The 18,290-nt window shown below is 36.6% G+C and overlaps 2 protein-coding genes across 18 annotated transcripts in view; one reads left to right on the forward strand and one right to left on the reverse strand.

Annotated features, from left to right (window-relative positions):
• LOC101955320 (transmembrane protein 45A) overlaps positions 1-5,737 on the reverse strand; it is a 135,758-nt gene extending 130,021 nt beyond the window's left edge. For 4 of the 16 annotated variants that reach the window (XM_078044380.1, XM_078044382.1, XM_040270467.2 and 1 more), the window contains exons 1-2: positions 5,502-5,736; positions 3,272-3,385 (exon numbers count right to left, since the gene is read on the reverse strand). The gene's annotated coding sequence lies outside the window, so the exon portion shown is untranslated. Of the gene's footprint in view, positions 1-3,271; positions 3,386-5,501 lie in introns of all 16 variants that reach the window. The other 12 variants (XM_078044384.1, XM_078044385.1, XM_040270468.2 and 9 more) reach the window with 6 other exon arrangements.
• Positions 5,738-5,821: 84 nt separating this feature from the next.
• The window catches only part of Tomm70 (translocase of outer mitochondrial membrane 70), a 33,607-nt gene continuing 21,138 nt past the window's right edge, over positions 5,822-18,290 (forward strand). Inside the window, exons 1-2 of one of the 2 annotated variants that reach the window (XM_005335060.5) lie at positions 5,825-6,295; positions 17,274-17,447. In XM_005335060.5, the coding sequence (XP_005335117.1) occupies positions 5,969-6,295; positions 17,274-17,447 (501 nt within the window). In that variant the 5' untranslated portion in view covers positions 5,825-5,968. Of the gene's footprint in view, positions 6,296-17,273; positions 17,448-18,290 lie in introns of both variants that reach the window. The other variant, XM_078044377.1, reaches the window with a different exon arrangement.

The following is an 18,290-nucleotide window of genomic DNA, read 5'->3' on the forward strand; positions in this document are numbered from 1 at the left end:
AAGACTCTATATACACTATATAAAATGCAAGATAAATGAAATAAAGCATCTATCGCTGTTCAGCCATTCTCTTAGTATTCTCTTAAGAACAAGTGTTGTAGGGGTTTTTTCAATTTTTCGAATTTCCAAGTTCTTGCTCCTTTTGGATTAACGATTCCTTCTTCAATTTGCCTCTCTTATCCCACTTTTTCTATAAGCAGTAAGGAAGTTCCAAGCTTACCTACAATATTTCACTTAGACATCTCCTCTGCTGAATATCCAGTTTCTATAATAGTAGAACAAAATCTGGTCACTCTCTTCACTTTATAAGGATTGTAAGGATTGCCTTTCTTCCAGTTTCCAAAAACATATACCCTGTTTCTGAGACCTCACCAGAATGGCCTTTAACATCCATATCCCTACCAACATTCTTTTCAAAATTATTTATATATGTACTATTATTATTATGTACTGGGGATTGAACCCAGGGGCGCTTAACCACTGGGCAACATCCCAACGCTTTCCTTTTTTATTTTGAGATAGGGTCCCCCTAAGTTGTATCCGGGCCTTGCTAAATTGCTGAGGCTGGCTTTGAACTTGCAATCCCAAGGTTTTGGGATTATAGGCATGTACCACCACATCTGGCTATTTATCTATTCTCTAAGAATATGGAAGCTTTGTTTCTAGTTTCTTCATTTCTTTCTTAGCTGTCAACAGAACTGCCTTCAAGGTTCATAGTTCTACCAACAGTTCTTTCAATCTTGGCTTTTTCTAGCATACACCTTAAAACTCATTTAGCTTATATCCATCACCCAGTTCCAAAATCAATTCCAGATGTTCAATTATATATTACAATAGCATCTCATTGGTGATACCAAGATTTATATTAGGATTCTCCAGAGAAATAGAACAAGTTATAGATGGACAAGAGACATATATAGATTAGAGAGCTATAAACAGAATATAATTATTTTATACTGCATGTGTGTTGTATAAGGAATTTACTAGCATGCTTATGGAAGCTGAGAAGTCCCATATCTATAGTCAGCAAGCTGAAGAAATCCAGAAGAGTTGATAGTGTTGTTCAAATCTGAAAGCTAGCAGACTCAAAACCAAAGAAGAGCCAATGTTTCAGTTCAAGTCCAAAGCAGGAAAGATCTGTGTCCAAACTTAAGGTAGTCCAGCAAGAATCGATGTGTCTGGCTTTTTGTCCTGTTTTGGCCTTTAGCTGATTGGATCACAGCAACTACATTTGGGATGGCAAATTTCTTTACTCAGCTTGTCAACTGAAATGTTAATCTCATCCCAAAATATCCTGATAGATACAAATAGAATAATATTTATATACAAATATCAGGGGATCCTGTGGCCCAGTAAACTGACACATAAAATTAACCACCACACCAATTATCTACTGGACTGTGGAGTACAAGATGAACAAAGTTTCTGGTAACATGGGGCTTACATCCTACTGAAAGGTCATAAATAATTTCAAACATTGCTGAGTGGTAACAATGTGAATCAAGGAGAATAAGGAAGCATATGAAGGGAGATATGAGTGACTAGAAACATTTAGCCTTATCATAGAAGTAGAGAGGTTCTAAAAACCTTTGGATTCAAGGGTGCAATTGGAGTTATACTGTAGGAAAGGTATGTGAAATCAAAGTGCAGGGTGACACACAGAAGAGGGGTACTATAGACAGGAAGGGTATCTGGAAAACAAACACAGGGTTGAGGAAAGATAAAGGAAATAGGAAAAAGAAAAAATAAGATAAATGTATAGACTAAACGTTTGTGCCTCCCCATTGCAATCAATATGTCGAAATTCCAACCCCAGTGTAATATTATTAAAAGTTGGGATATTCAGGAGGTGATTAGTTGTTCTAAAAAATGCACATATTTATTAAACATGTTATGTGTCACATACATTTAGGTGTTTTTATATTTCAACTGAGGAAGTGGCAAGGATATGAAGAGAAGAAAAACATAAAAAATTATATTAGAGAAATTGATCTTGTTGAAGACTTCACAGTTGATTTTCTGTTTACATGTGCCTATATGTGCACTTGGGTGGGTAGGATTGAAAAAGAGGTTTTAAAAGGTTTAAGATTTCAAGCGTGGGTCACTAATAAGGTAAGAACGACCTTTCATATAATCCTCTTTTTTCCCCTCATGAGAAAATGGGAGGGAAAAAAAGGATTATATAAAAACAAAGAATGGGGAGGGAAGATGAAGAGCTATATTTCTGACAAAAACAAAGCATCCAAGCAATCTTCTCAGAAAGTTCTAGAAAACATAATGAGGTAAAGAGACAAGTTGCATCACAAGGTAATAGAGATTATCTGCAAAGAAATGGAACCTGAAGCAATGAGGTTTACTTTGATTACTAATGGAGACTGCAGACAAAATAACATTCTTATGAATTCCTATATAGAGTTGTGCTATCCAATACAATAGCCATTCGCCACATGAAACTATTTACATCAATTAAAACTAAATAAAATTAAAATATATTTAATCATAGTAACTGCAGTTTAGTGCTTAGTAACTACATGTGGGTAGTGATTAGCATATTGGACATCATACATTTAAAATACTTAAAACGTCACAAAAAGTTCTGTTGGGCAATATCAATCTAGATATTGGTTAGAGAAGGAGGAAATGACAGTGTATCAAGTACTGGGTTATGAAACAAAAAAACAAAAATGAATTTAGTGACTTTTAAAGTAGTAGCAGAGTAATTGTAAAGTTATAACAAATTTTGGATTCAAATGGATAATAAAAAAGTAGAAGTAACAGGTACAGGTAATTCTTCCAGTAACTTTTCAGTGAAGATAAAAAGAGAATAAAACCTAAGACAGAAAAAAGTATAGAGCTGTGTATAGATGTGCTCCATATAAGCATGTTTGTGGACTCAAAGGTCTGGGACACCTCCCCACCCCCCACCCCCCAATTCAGCTATCAATCTACCAACTGTACCAATCTGAAAGACTTTCATCAGCAATGAAAACTGTTGGGAAAGAATCATACCATTTTAAAAAATAAAGAGCCTTAAAACCCATCTGATCCACCCCTCACATTCTATAAAAAGCAAGGTTGCCCACAGTGATACTAAAAAGTTTCATGGTACTAAAATCTAGAATAAAAACTCACATCTTCCAAATCATCATCCATTAGAATTCCTTCTTTTAGGGGTGGGGGGAGGGGGTGTACTAGGAATTGAATTCAGGAGCACTTAAACACTGAGCCACATCCCCAGCCCTATTTTTATTTTATTTAGAGAGGGTCTTACTGAGTTGCTTAGCACCTCACTTTTGCTGGGGCTGGCTTTGATCCTCTGCTTCAGCCTCCCGATCTGCTGGGATTACAGGCATGCGCTACCACACTCAGCTAGAATTCCTTCTTCCTAAAATACAAACCAAAGGAGAAAGCTGTTTCTTTTGAGTTCTATTAACATACCAAAAAAAAAAAAAAGGTTAATATGCATAGAACTTCATTTTTTTAGAATAGTTTTACTTTTCTCCTTTAATAGTGAGAAAATTCAGTAACTAAACCTGTCAACTATTTTGCAACAAACCTCAAAAAAAATTTTTTTTAACTATTATCTAATTAAATTGTTACTGTAACCTTTTGGTACTGGGGATTGAACCCAAGAGAACTTTATTACTGAGCCACACTCAGTAATTTTTTTTTTTTTTTTTTTGAGACAATGTCTTGTGAAGCTGCTGAGGTTGGCCTTGAATTTGCAATCCTCTTCTCAGCCACCAGTCACTCAGGTGACATGTGCACCACTGAACCCAGCTGTTTTTACCATTTCAAAGCAGGGAAAGCATGCAACCAGTCAGCAAGGTTGCAAAGCCAATAACATTATTAATTCTGCTCTACACTGCAATGAGAAAATTGAAGAGAAAATGGGAGAAAAGAGATGAATATGGAAGAGAATGGAATGAGATGTTCTTTACAAACTATGAAAGGAACAAGAATAAACTAATTTACAAATGCCTTTAGTAAAAATAAAACCAAACAAGTAAACCCTTCAGATAAGTATTACTTAATATAAAAAATGTTTCAAGAAATTCTAACATTGATTGCCCTCTGCAAAGGGAAACTGTGTGAGGACAGGGACCAGAGGTAGGCTTTTCACAGTACACCTTTTGTAACTTCTGGAAGTCAAGCATTATAATGTATCGCCTTTTTCAATAACAAGCAAAAGATTTTTTAAATCTTCAACGATTTAGTTCCTGCCAATAGTTTATAATTACTAGCAACCTACAATCTCCCAAAATGACATAGAAAATTGAAATTTTAAGACAGAAAAACCCCAAAAAGGCCAATTTTATCTGAAGAGACAAGAGGATTGCCATTCGGAGTTAAAGGGGTTCAGGAAGGGAGAAAGTAGATCATCTCTAACAATTACTATTTTATCAAACCAATTCCACTGCTATTATTTTTAGCCCATTTTCTTACATTTGTTGCTAACAAATCCTGTTGCCTGAACCCAATTTATTTAGTAATGAAGTAAAAGAAAAGCAATGATCCTGAAATACTTCCAATTTAAGTATTTCTATTTTATCCAGTCCATTTTGGCACAACTTATTTATGTCCTTTCTGTCTTTGAATAACACTTCTTTTATGTTGGGAATCCTCTTGTATTTAAACGCAGAATGATTATAAATTTTTAATATAAGGCTTTGCAAGCCAGTATGCCTGAAACGGGAAGTCAGTTATGGATTCTCAATTCTCTATTCCTACTTGTCTTTTTTTCTTGAAAATACCGTTAACTGCAACAACCTTGCAACGGTTATTTTCATATGTAAGCTTTTAGAGATATAAAACCTATGAACTGAAATCACATTTTGGGAAGGAGATACTGAAGACAGTGCAAAACAAGCACGAGCACGAGGGTAGGCGGATCAGAGCGTTGGGGCAGGCGCGTGACTCCAGGCAGCCTGCGTGGGCTAGGGTGTCGGATGGAATCCTGCTCAAGATACAACCACATAAAGGAAGGCTGGAAGCAGGTGGAAAGCCTGGGGCCTCGCACTTCCGCCTACTCAGTTCCAGGATCTCTTAACGACACACACGTCATTGCTTTCGTAACTGGTTCGGATTGAGACTCAAGGAATCCCACTCAACCCCTTTTGGACTGGAATCAACCTGGCTTTGCCGGTTTCAACTCAGTTTTTCTGCCCTCTGCTATTGCCCCCATAACCTCAAATTCATCCAAACTAAAATCTCGCTATGGTATAGATTAGAAGATGGGCGACTCAGTAAGCTATTCAACCCTTCCCTCGCTCGTTTTTAATGTCCTTCCAAACAGTTGGTTTCCTCCACACGCGGACAGCAGAGCTAACGGCTGCGCAGGTCCAAGTAAAGCCAACGTGGCGGTAACGGGAAAACGGGATCCAAAACCTACCAATCAGCTGAACAGCTCGGCCTACGCCCCGCCCACTTCCCCTGCCAACCAATAACCTCCACATTTCTTCCGTCTCTCTCGCCCAATCAGAGTGCCCCGCGGCGCGTACCCAGTGCTCTGATCGTCCGCACACGGCAAGCCCGGTGTATGCGCGCTCTCCTCCTCTCCGCTAGGCGAGCGGGCCATCTGTCCTTCCACCCTGAAGGTGGACAGGATGATATCTGCTACTGCTGGAGGCCCAAGACCCCAGAAGTGATTCCCCTAAACAGCAGTGAGGCAAAAGGAAAGAGAAAGGGCTGCCCAGGAACGCCCACCACACACGGTTTCCCTCAACCCGGAAGTGATTCTCCCCTACGCCCCCCTCCACGGTTGAGAGGGAGGAGACCCAAAGCCCCGTCTGCCCGGCATGCCCTGGGCTTCCGGTGACCTCTGGCCCTTTCCTGCCGTCCGCTCTCGCTTCCTAGCGTGCTCTCTGGCTCATTGCTTTCCTTTGCTTGGTCGGGTCTTCCTTTTTACACTACCTAGTGACTGTGGCGCCCGCGACTGTCAGGGAGGCGGTGGCAGAGGACACTCGACATGGCCGCCTCTAAGCCGGTGGAGGCAGCAGTGGTCGCAGCTGCTGCGCCCGGCTCTGGGAGTGGAGTGGGCGGTGGCGGCGGGACTTCGGGCCCGGGCACTGGGGGTCTGCCGCGATGGCAGCTGGCGCTGGCTGTAGGAGCGCCCCTGCTGCTGGGCGCCGGTGCCATGTATCTGTGGACCCGGCAGCGGCGGCGCCGGGAGGCAGGAGGCCGGGGCGACGCTAGCGGCCTGAAGCGCAACAGCGAACGAAAGACCCCGGAGGGCAGGGCCAGTCCTGCCCTGGGAAGCGGACATCCCGAAGGTTCCGGTGCCCACCTGGAAATGGTGAGAAGCTGCCTCGGGCCATAGAGGTGGAACCGAGCGGATGCAACGTTTCCTTGAAGGGTTGTGCCGGTGAGGGGGCTTCCTTCCCATCAGTTGGTAACTGCTAAGCGGCAGCACATGAATTTAGAAAATCTCGTTTCTGGCTGTTTTGTAGGGAATGGAGTAGCCCGAGAAGACAGGTTTTCGATATTCTTTGACATTTTCCTTTAGGTTTCAGAGGTCTTTAGCTTCTCAGTGACACAGCAATTATCTCTGTTAGAGGTGGTACTGGGAACATTTGCAAATGTTTGTATAACAAGGAAGGAACCCAGATTCCAGTGATTGGTACGTTGTGACATGAATTGCTTTTGTTATTTCCAAGGCCTAGAACTAAGTTGAAAGAACCTTTTCAAACGAACCACTTTTCTCTTGAAGGTTTTTTTCTTTGGTGCGGAGGGTGGGGTGGGAGGGGGGTGTCATTGGCAACTACCCCGGTAAAGGCGAAAAAAATTGATTAGAAAGCTTTGTATATACAAAACAAACAAACAACAACAAAAAAAAACATCCAAAGACTAAAATAATGGTGCTATTTTCTTTTCGTGTTTTTTATTTTATTTTTTATTATATATTTTTTAAATCTACGGGAGTAAGTTCTTAAACTTTTTGGTTGCAAGCATCTTAGCCCCCCCCCTACCACCCCGGAAATGTGCATCACCAAGCCTAACATGCTTAATAAAGATTCTTTGATGTTGGGCCAAGCATTGTGAACTGCTTTGTATGATTTTGTGGAACTGACCATTAAATCCTTTTGGTATGTGATAGCTATGGGAGAATTGGCCTGGCTGCTTAACAATGCCTGGATTGGGTGAGGTGGAAGATTTTTTCTGAATCTGGAGTTGCACAGTGGTAGTACCTGACCAAATCAAATCAGAGGAACTTATGCTGAAACAATTCTCAGGTGTATACCCATGTAAAACTTTTTTTATACATACACAAGTTACACATATGTGAGTCATTTCCATTCCTTTCAGGCTGAAGGCATGTTTTTGCTAAGTAGTCAGCTTTAATGCAAGTTTTGATGTAGTAATGAATTACTACTATATGTTAGTGTTTTTTGGGAGGAGCATTGTGCTAGCCCATGCAAGAGCCATATGATCTTTCCTATGAAAGAATGAAACATGGCCTATTTTTAATCAGAAAAGATACAATCTAGGGAAGAACCCATGAGCTATGAAAACTAGAGAATGTCACTTAATATTGGGACCTCCACCACTGTTAGTTTGGAAAGTCATTTTATCTCCCTGACCTTACTATCATCCTAGTAGAACAAGAGAATTAAAATATTGAATCACTTATTTCGTTTAGCACTGAAAATTGATTCTCTGAATTAGTTATATGTCATTTTCATGTTAATGAAATTCCCTGGTCATTTCCTACTTCATTTAATTTTAATTATAGAAGAACTGTAGGTGAATGAAATGTACACAAAAGTACTCAATTCTCTAATAATCATTAAAAATAAAGATAGTTGTATACATAAAACTATGTTTTGACATTTTTTTTTTAATAGCTGCAACCACCCCATCTCATCCCAGGATTCTATACCATTAGTATTCGATAGAATTTAGCAAATTTCCTTTCAGTATTTAAATTTCTTGAAATCCCCTTTTCAGTTTTGCAGCATTGTCTTCATTTTTTAAATTTTATAAGTAATATAATTTTATATAACTTTGTAATGTTTTTATAAAGAATTTTTTATTAATCTACTAAAATTTAAACTTTAAGTTTGAATTCTGGGTAACTTGAACTGCTTTAAAATTATTATTTTTTTTAACTAAAATAAAACTGAGCAAAACACTTGCATATACCGTTGTTCACATGGTGGAATCTGGGCTTCTACATGAAATCTTGCTTTGGATTACTAGATTAGTAAAGCAACAAAAAGAATGTCATTTACCACAAATCTATGTTTTAAGTGTTGGTGATCAATAAATATTGAAAGGCTTTTTGACATTTTTTAAAGTAGTCTAGTGGTAGAATTAATATTAGATTATCTTAATATAACTGATAACTAATTACAATTTTTTATCTGTGGTTGGAGTAATGTTTGAATAATACCTTTAAATTGACAACCTCAGTGTATTTTGTAAATGGAAAGTATTTGCTTCCAGTGATCGAAAAACTGACAGAATCCTGATACCTTAAAGGGTATTTCTCCACCTGACCAAAACCTAGAATTTTTTAAGAGAAGGAAGAACAGATACTGTTAAGGGTCTAGTATCGGCAAATAGAATTGAAAAATCTCAGTTTTGTCTGTTGGCCTATGTTTGCTTTAATGTAAAATGAACAAATGATGTTTTGTCTTGAATTTGGGATTTTCATGTGCAGTGTAGGTTGTATTATCTTTTTTTTATGGGATAGCAAAAACTTGCAAAGCAAATGCAATAGCTTTTCATATTTGTTTTAACTAATGGGATTTTCAGGATATCATTAAAGAAAAGCATCTAATCACAGTTGATAATGTCTGAGATTAAGGTACTTAAAGTATTAAATTGAATATATTTATATTCCATTTTAAGACATTATAAAATTGGCCATTATGTGCAATTTTGCGTCAGTAAGTTTTTTAAAATTTGAATTATAGATTTTCATACCTGGACGAGTTTTCTTTGAAGATCATCTTATCCATGGCACTTTTCAATATGGATTTGAGTTATCCTAGGGACTACCAAATATATACCAAGCATGGCATACAATCTTATCCCTCACAAAATGCTTAGGAACTAGCCTTCCAGAATAGAAAGGAGAAGACATACCTAAACCTTTTAATAAAAGGATCATTGACTTTCCTAAATGATCTGTTTCTAGTCATTTTTTAAAAAATTAGTATGGATCACCAGTGAGACTTATAATTAATTTTTAGTGAACACCTTTCAATAATATCCTTTCTTTATCCTTAGCAGTATTTCACATTGTTTTCCTTAATAAATTTTGCTACTGAGACACTACATTTGCCTTATTTTTAAAATATTCTGACACCTCCCTCCCAAAGTCTTTGCTTTTCCCCTCTCTTTTCTTAAGACTCCTTTCCAGTGTCTTTGTCTGCTTTTTTCTGTTTAGTGACCATCATGGTTCTATCATAATCATCATTCTTTTATATTCCACGTATTCCCTGGATATTGCTAGCCCCCCAGCACCTTTGCCTATTTAGCCCTTACACATCAAGGGCTCCTTAATTTGTCTCTAGCTCAGACCTCTCATGAGGTCCAACTTTTCTGTCTTCATTTCATTACCTCACAATTATTTTACATCATCTCCTCTTTTTCCTGAAAGTACCCCTTGTAAACTGATGCACCTCATCTATCTAATTTTTCAAACCAGAAATGTCCTTCTTTTCTGTTCTCATGTTCTCCACATCCAGTCTATAAACATACTCAGAAAATTTTGCATCATAAATGTCTTAAAGAGCTGACTACTCCATTCCCACTGCTCTTATTTCTCAACTGAATAATTGCTCTTCTCTTTATTAAAGTAAACCTTCCCTATTAACAGTTGAATCCGTGGAGTCAACTAATTGAAGATGGAAAATATCCAGAAAACAAAGTGCACCTCTGCTGAACATGTACAGATTTTTAAATTGTATTTATTCCCAAAATGATACAATATAACAGCTACTTAAGTAAGACTTACATTTAAAGCACACAGGAGGAGGTTGGGTATGGTGGCACATGCTTATATTCCCAGCTACTGAGGTTAGACCATCCCTGAGCAGCACAGGGAGACAGAGGAATGCAAGAAGATGTGTGTTGGTTATATGCAAATACTATGCTATTTTATATAAGGGACTGGAACATCCACAGATATTGGTATGGGAAGTGGAGGTTATGGAACTGATCACCTGGGAATACCAAGAAACAACTGTATTGTCCTCTCATCTTTGATGTCTCCATCAGTCTCATACATAAAATGATTAAGAGGTTTTCCAGTGAAGATAAAATTCAAACTCTCTATCATGGTGTAAGACCATGATATTAATTCTGCTTTAATCTTAAATATCTCTTGCCACTTCCTCTGGATTCTGACCTTTGGATAGTTTATGAACACTGCCCACTACCCTTTCTGGTCATTCAAGTCCCAACATTGAGACTTTCTTTTAAATACCTCTTTACCTAAGCACACAACAGTGTGATTCCATCACATCCTCAATTTTTTTCTTCCCTCACACTTATCACATGATAACAGGGTTGCCTATTCTTGTCTTGAATACCATGCTCTTGAATCTGTGGAGGCTGAAACTGGCTGTCTTGTGTTCCATTGTATTCTTAGAACCTCATACAATGTCTGGCATGTGGCAGGTGTTCTGTGGAATGAATGAAGCTTTATTTTTTGAATAATATTTAAGGGCTTTATTGACATATTACATTCATCTGCATTTATCTACATGTATGTTTATATGTGTGTGATGTTTTGACTTAATTTTTTTTTTTTTACTTTATGATGATGTGAAAGCATCACACCTTGAATTTTGGCTTTTTATTTTTTTTTTCTAGTTTAGTGAGAGGCCCCACGATACTCTGTTGTGATGCTGGGCAGTGACGGTGAACTGCAATTCCCAGCCAGCCAAAGAATTACCAAAGTAAATAACTAGTACTTTATATTATACTCTATTATTAAGCTCTGACGTTTAGTAGCTTATATATATTAGCTGTAGATGGACACAATACCTTTATTTTGTTTTATTTTTATGTGGTGCCAGGGATCAAATCCAGTGCCTCACACATGCTAGGCAAGTGCTCTACCCATGAGCCACAACACCAGCCCTGTAGCTTAGATATAGTAAATGGTTTTTTTGTTTGTTGTTATTTGGTGGTGGTTGTTTTTGGTAGAACTGCATATTGAATCTTGAAGTATTCTGCCTCTGAACTACATCCCCAGCACTTTTTGTGTTTTATTTTGGGTAGGGTCTAAGTTGCTGAGGCTGGCATAGAATTTATGATCCTCTTGCCTTAGCCTCCTGAGTAGCTGGGATTAAAGGGTTCTGCCACCCTGACCCTTTAAATATATTTTCAAATTGATATTTTCAATTTATGATGGATTTATCAGGATATAACCCCATTGTAAGTCATATGGAGCATTTGTGGGTGGTAAGTTTTTTTTGTTTGTTTGTGTTTTTCAAGTTCTCGAGCTTTTGATTTTTATTCTCAGTTGATCCTGGATTCAGTATAACTGTCTTAAACTTCATTTAGGTATACTTTTTTTTTATTCATTTATTTATATGTGGTGCTGAGAATCGAACACAGTGCCTCACACATGTGAGGCAAGTGCTCTACCACTGAGCCACAATCCCAGCCTATCATTTAGGTATACTTTTTATGAATCACTTGATTTTTTTTTATATGACCTATAATCATAATGCTGCAAAAGAAGCATTCTTATAAGTAGATTCTTCTCAGGTAAAGAGTACTTTGTATTATGATTCAGTAGGTGAAGCTGGTTGTAGTTTTTAAAATTTCTGTACAGGAGATGAGGATGGACATTCTAACTTAGATTTGATCATGTAATATTATTTACTTATTAGCAGTAAGTATTGTTCATATAAAAGTAACTATTGGTCTGTAGATATTGAAAGATTGTTTCTTAATCTGTAAGCTTTCCAGAGTTGATTGATACTTCTGTAAAGCTGGGATTCAAATACAATATGCTTTATGAATTTGTAAATTAAGGGACTAAAAACCATTTAAGAGCAACATTATGAAACCACTTTATATATATTTTAACTAGATATAAATGATGAATATATATTACAAGTGATAACTATAAGTTAGTTAATACCCATTTTATTTTCCCACATGGATTAATGTGCCTAATTCTATCATTTTCTTTTACAATGACTATGTCATTAGCATAATTTGAACACATGCTAAGACTTTATAGTAGTTCCTTTTTGCCAGATATACATCACTGAAAGCTTTCTGTAATGTAGTCATGTTGCAGGACTTGTTTTTAGAGACAGGTCCTTTTCTGATCCAGATTTCCATATGTGGATCATTTTTCCTCCCTGTAGTACCTTCCTTACTATCAGTCATTTTTTTTGTTTTAAAGCAAATTCTTGTGACTTTCACTGACTCTTATTTAGTGAACTTTGATTGTTATTACTTTGTATCCCACCAAATTTGTATGATTTATACTTTGATAACTGTAGCTTTTATTTCAAAATTTGTTTTTCAGAGTTGAGTTGCCTCTTTTAAATTTTAAGAGGTAGGGACTAGGTGTTATCAACAAATATAAATATTTATTGAAAAGTGAAAAGACATTTAATGTTTTCCATTGTTTTCTTAGATATATTACCTGAGTTATTTTGCTTTTGATTCTATGTTTTACCCAAATAGTTTTGTATTTATGTGTAATTATATATGTAGTCTATTCCATGGGCCAGTAGTTTTCTGTTTGTCAGTGGTGCAATCACCTGATATGTGTTTTCTTAATGTGGATTGGGGTTTTAGTGTTTCGATGAGTGGTGGTTCATTTGAGAGCCTGCCAATTTACTTGTTTGTTTTCTGCACTGGTCTCTAGTATGCTCCTTTAAGATAAAAACTACCCTGTTGCTTGTTGTATAGTCAAGTCTCATCATCTGCAAGAGTCTGGTCCTGATACCATCCACAGATACCCATAGTTTAACTATAATGAATGATGACAAGGAAAAAAGTTTGTACATGTATAGTAGACTCAACCAATAGCTATCTTAGACTGAACTATATGTTATCAACATCATTGTGTTTTTCTAAATATTATCAATCCATGGTTAGTTGAATCCGTGAATGCAGAGGACCAACAGAAGAGTGGAGGCACACCAACAAAAATGAATTCAACTATACTTTTCACTCGTTGACTTTTTCCTTGGAGTAAATAATGAGCAAGATAATGATACCTGCGTTTGTTTCTTTTGTTGTACCAGATTGTGAATCTAAGCATTGTTGTGATGATTAAGATTCATATTTTTCATAGAATAAAACACAGTCATCCGTGCAGTGTGGAAGTAAAGTTTTTAGTCAATCTGAGCTCAGATTGGTGGAATTTGAATCCAGCCTTGGGCAGATTTCACAATCTCTCTAGGTTATATTTGCAACAGTGGAGGTTGTGATGACCCTTATCTCATATCTCTGTTACTGTATTCTTCTAAAGAATTTTTCAGAAGAGTCAGTTAATGATGTTTGCTTCTTCTGTTAATTTCAGGATCATCTGTAAAATTTGGCTTTGGATATTTGTTGAATTTAGTAAGCAGAATCATGAAGATAGCTCTGTTGGCAGTTCCTTATTATGAGGAGATAAAGCAATTCAAATCCTGTATGTCTAATTTTCTAGTAAATTATTTCAAATAATACTTTGTATAACATAGTGGGCAGAAGAGAACAGTTTTTCTTTTTCTAATTTGTTTATATTCTTACCAGTGTTCATAGGTTTTAAATTTATACCCATGTAGTATCTTTATGGATAATGAATACACAGAACTTAATCTTTTCAAACTATAGTTGTTTTGTTTTCTAAAAGGAGAATAGTTTTTGTTGTTGTCGTCGTCATTGTTTTAATGTTAAAAGATGAGGTCTACTGTATTGCACATGCTGGCCCTAAACTCCTGTCAAGCAATCCTCCTGCCTCAGAGTCCCAAGTACCTGGGTTTCTAAGCACACATCACAGCACCTGATGAGATTAGTGTCCTTTGAACCAACCAAAGTTATATGTAGGAGGCTCAAGTGGCTGTAGTATAATAACTGTATATGTAGAGTCTTGTATGCAGGCCATGTACTAGTTACTGGAGGTTTTGAAGGAGACAGGAAAAGGAAGACATGATCCAACTTAACATGTTAAAACAGTTCTTCAGATCAGTTAGAAACTAATTTCAAGTCTCCTTAGTAGCTTTTGAATGGGGAAAATAAAGCACATGAAAAATACTAGTATTTCAGGATGTTCCCATTACATTTTAGATCTTTCTGTCTTTGTTTTTCGTTTATAAAAATAAGCTTTCAAAATTTTCTTTGGGTTTGTTTATTTTCCAACTTTGGCCTCTAATTCTAAAAAGTTTTAGTGTAGCTTGAGAAGGTAGTAGGAAAAATGACTTTGAAAAGCAGTAACAAAGATTTCTCTGGGATGAAATTAAAATTTCTTCTATTGAAAAACTGGTAGTAGTATATTTTCTATTTTGACTTTTTCCTTCAGAATGTTTATTTTAATTTCTGCCTGATTTTGGCCCTAGCATTATGAAATAGGATCAAGTTCCTGACATAGCAGAAGGCTGATGTTGATTGCTAAATGATGATTGTGCTAACCAACTTTTTGCCCTTAATTCTATCAGATCCAGATCAGTAGCTTTTAGGTACAATCCCTGTTGTATTGCCTTTCTTTCTTTCTTTTCTGTTTTTTATTGCAGTACTGAAATTAAACCTGGGGGTGCTCTACCACTGAACTACACTCCTACCCTTTGGTCCCTTTTTAATATTTTACATTTCAATTTTTAAGCAGGGTCTTGCTCAGTTGCCCAGGCTGGCTTGAACTTGTGGTCCTCCTGCCTCAGCCTGCCCAGTAGCTGGGATTTCTAGGGTAAATGCACTTGTCTAGTTTTTAAGATTTTTTTGGGGAGGGCTGGGTAGAGCATGTGCTTTGCATAAGGCCCTAGGTTCAATCCTAGCATCCAGCCTCTAATTTTTTTTCTGTTTATTTGTTTTATCCTGCTTTCTCAGATGTTAGTTTTCTATCTGAGTTGGGTGCCTCTCTTTTATGTGTTGATTTTCCTTTATTGTTAGCTATTCCTTATTGTGTGGTCTCTTGTAAGAGAGAGGTAAGGTATGCATGTCACTTGTCCCTTGGTTAAAGGGGATCTTCACTCCATCTGGATGACACAAAGCTCTAATCTGACTTAACTCTCTCCAGTGAAATGAGGATTGCAGAGGTGTAGTAAATGCAAGTTTTCCAATAGTAACCATTATTGTTGCTCCTCAGGGCCTATACATAAGGGAGTCTACATAAGGGATTCTCAGTTGTCTTCTCTTGTATTCTGTGGTTGTGTCTCTGTCAGCTTAGTTCTAGCTTATTTTCATTGAAATGGGTGTCAAGGTTGCTAATTAACTTAAATTTCATAGCTTTGGGGAAATGCTTAAATTTATTGCAAATGGTAGATTTTGCATTTATTTAATTTGTGCTTTTCCTGGCTCCTTTCATGTTCCCATAATCAAGTTTTAAAATACACATATTTATTGTTGACATTAATTGACTTAAATTGCCGGTTATACTATGAACTTACATACTTTTGAGTTTCCTACATGTCCTTTTTTGTACACTGTACTTAAAAAAAATTACAGCTGTACTGTGATACTAAAGAAGGTAAACAAAAGGTAAATGGAGGGGAAAATCAGGAAAGAAAAATTAAGTAAGAATAGAGAAGAGTGAGTACAGTGGTACCTCCACCTCATCTATGTAACTTAAGAGATACCCTGAGCCCCAAGCAAGTTGGCTTTCACAGATTCTTTATATTATTTTTGAGGGGCAGTTGCTTTTGTTTCAGTATTTACCTATTAGAGGTATACATTCTTCTGTAGTCCCGTATTAAAGTTAGATGATGTTAACAATCAAGTTTTGCATAAAAACATATCATAAAACTTTTGAAATTATTGATTAGAACTGGAAAACTGGCTTTATCCACAGAGAAGTTTTCATAACTGTCCTCAGTAGGTATTAGCTACCCATTCTTCCACATTTTCCATGATGTGTATGTGTTTTGTTTTGGGTCCTACAGAAAGCAGATCTGAGACAGATTCGTATGTAGGAGGTCTGTTGATGGCAAATGATAGAATAACAGCAGTAGTGAAAATGCCAAGAGTGTTTTTATATACTAACTATTCTACACTGTTAACAAACAACCTAATGGAAAAAGAGCAGGAAAAAAAACTGAATAAGTTTTTGGAACAAGAAAACCAGATACCCAATAAACATGAATAGTGAAGAAAATGCAAATTAAAATAATATTGTAATATTATTTTGTACCAGTTTCTCAACCTTGGCAGTGCTGATATTTTGGATCTGATCATGTTAGGAGCATTTCCAGTTTCTATCTACTTGATGTTAGTAGCACCTCCCGTCCTCATTGTGGTAATCAAAAATGTTTCCAGGGTTGAGAATTTAGCTCAGTAGTAGAGCATTTGCATAGCATGTAGGATGCCTGGAGTTCCACCTCCAGTACTAAACAAAAACAAAAAATGAAGAAGAAATATTTACAGACATTGTCAAATATCCTGTAGGGCTCCAGCTTGACATGACCACAGCTGTCTTGGTCATAACTGATTTTGTCTTTTGGTTAACCTTGACACACATCTCAAACTCTACAGGACAAAAAGTTGTGAGATGGTCAGCCAAGTTTGTTGTATCAGGCTAGCCACATTTGCCTAGACTGTTTCTTAACTGAAGTTGGACCTGTTGATAGTTTTTGTTAACGGCCAGGTACATTGTGGTTGGCTACAGCCCACCAAAGCATATAACTCCCTTCTTTCTACCTTGGGGTATGGGTATCTTCCAGCCTTGCTGCCTCTTTCTTTAATCTTACGGTATATTCTACCTTTGGTGGCTGGTTCTGATATCCTGAAACTGGGTTTTTCTAAAACAAGGGGTTAAAATTACCCTTGGCTGAGAACCACTGTTTTAATTAATATTCATTATACTGAAAACAATTGAATGCTGTCATTGCTTCTAATTGCTGACAGGAATGATGGGACAGTGGTATTTAAAGCACTGAAAAAGTCTGAATTTTTTTAAATTAAAAAATATAAACCTTTTGGCTCAACCCTTCTAGTAAGATTCTATCAAATGTAGTTATTTATATGAAGCAACTCGCTCTGTAACAGTCATCCTGTTCTCCCATTATTCTTTTATCACTTTATCATTTAATCACTGGTCTGAGTCTATTCACAAATGTTGATTATCAGTTTTAGGTAATTGTTTCCTCTCATTTCAGAACTCTCTTGATAGAGCCCAAGCAGCCAAGAACAAAGGCAATAAATATTTTAAAGCAGGAAAATATGAACAAGCTATTCAGTGCTATACTGAGGCTATTAGTTTATGCCCTACAGAGAAGAATGTTGACCTTTCCACATTTTATCAAAACAGAGCTGCTGCCTTTGAACAGTTGGTATGTACTCTAGATTGTTTTCTCTGTTCCTTTTACTTTTCTATATTTTCTTAAAATTTCAGTTACTGCTACTCAAATCTAATACATTTTTTGAAGTTATTTTGAAATTTCAGGATTTTTGTTCTTAATTTCCTTTAATTAAAAAAATCTTTGGAAATTAAATTTAGTTTTGCTGGCTACAAATGTACTCCAAAGTTATATTTATTTCAGCTTTTATAAAATTGGTTTTTATAGAAAATTAAAGTTTTCTTGTGACCCTGTCTTCATCTATTTCTCAACCTGTATCTGAATAGTTGCATGTATATAAGAGGGAAAAATACCAAAGATGAATTCCTTTTAAGTATATTGGGTTTTTTTTCAGATGTCACAATATCTCTTACACCTTTTAACATCAGCATATGCAGATGTTTCATTCTTTTTAAAGGCTACATGTTAGGATCATTGTATATTTATATGGGTAGATTGATACGCAGAATAATGGAGAAGAAAATATTATAAATAAAAGCAGTATTATGTTATTTGCTTGGAGGCAAGAGAGAGTTTGTTGTTTTAAAGAGGCATGAAAGTTCCTATAGAGCATTAAGAGAGATGAAATTGGAAAAACCAGATCAGGAAAAACTTTATAGGTAATATTAAAGAGTTTGGATTTGATTCTGAGTATAATGGAAACATTTAAAGTTTTTAAGCAGGGCAAGAACATTATCCGAGATTGCTCGTACTGTTCTGTCAAAAAAAACCCAGAATGGTCATTGGGAAGACCCAGGTAAAGGTATTGCAGTAACCTCAGCGTGACATGAAGGAAACTGAAGACCAACGAAACTTGCCTCTTGAATTGGATGTGAA

The sequence above is a fragment of the Ictidomys tridecemlineatus genome, chromosome 3, assembly GCF_052094955.1.
Source record: "Ictidomys tridecemlineatus isolate mIctTri1 chromosome 3, mIctTri1.hap1, whole genome shotgun sequence".
Classification (NCBI taxonomy): Eukaryota; Metazoa; Chordata; class Mammalia; order Rodentia; family Sciuridae; genus Ictidomys; species Ictidomys tridecemlineatus.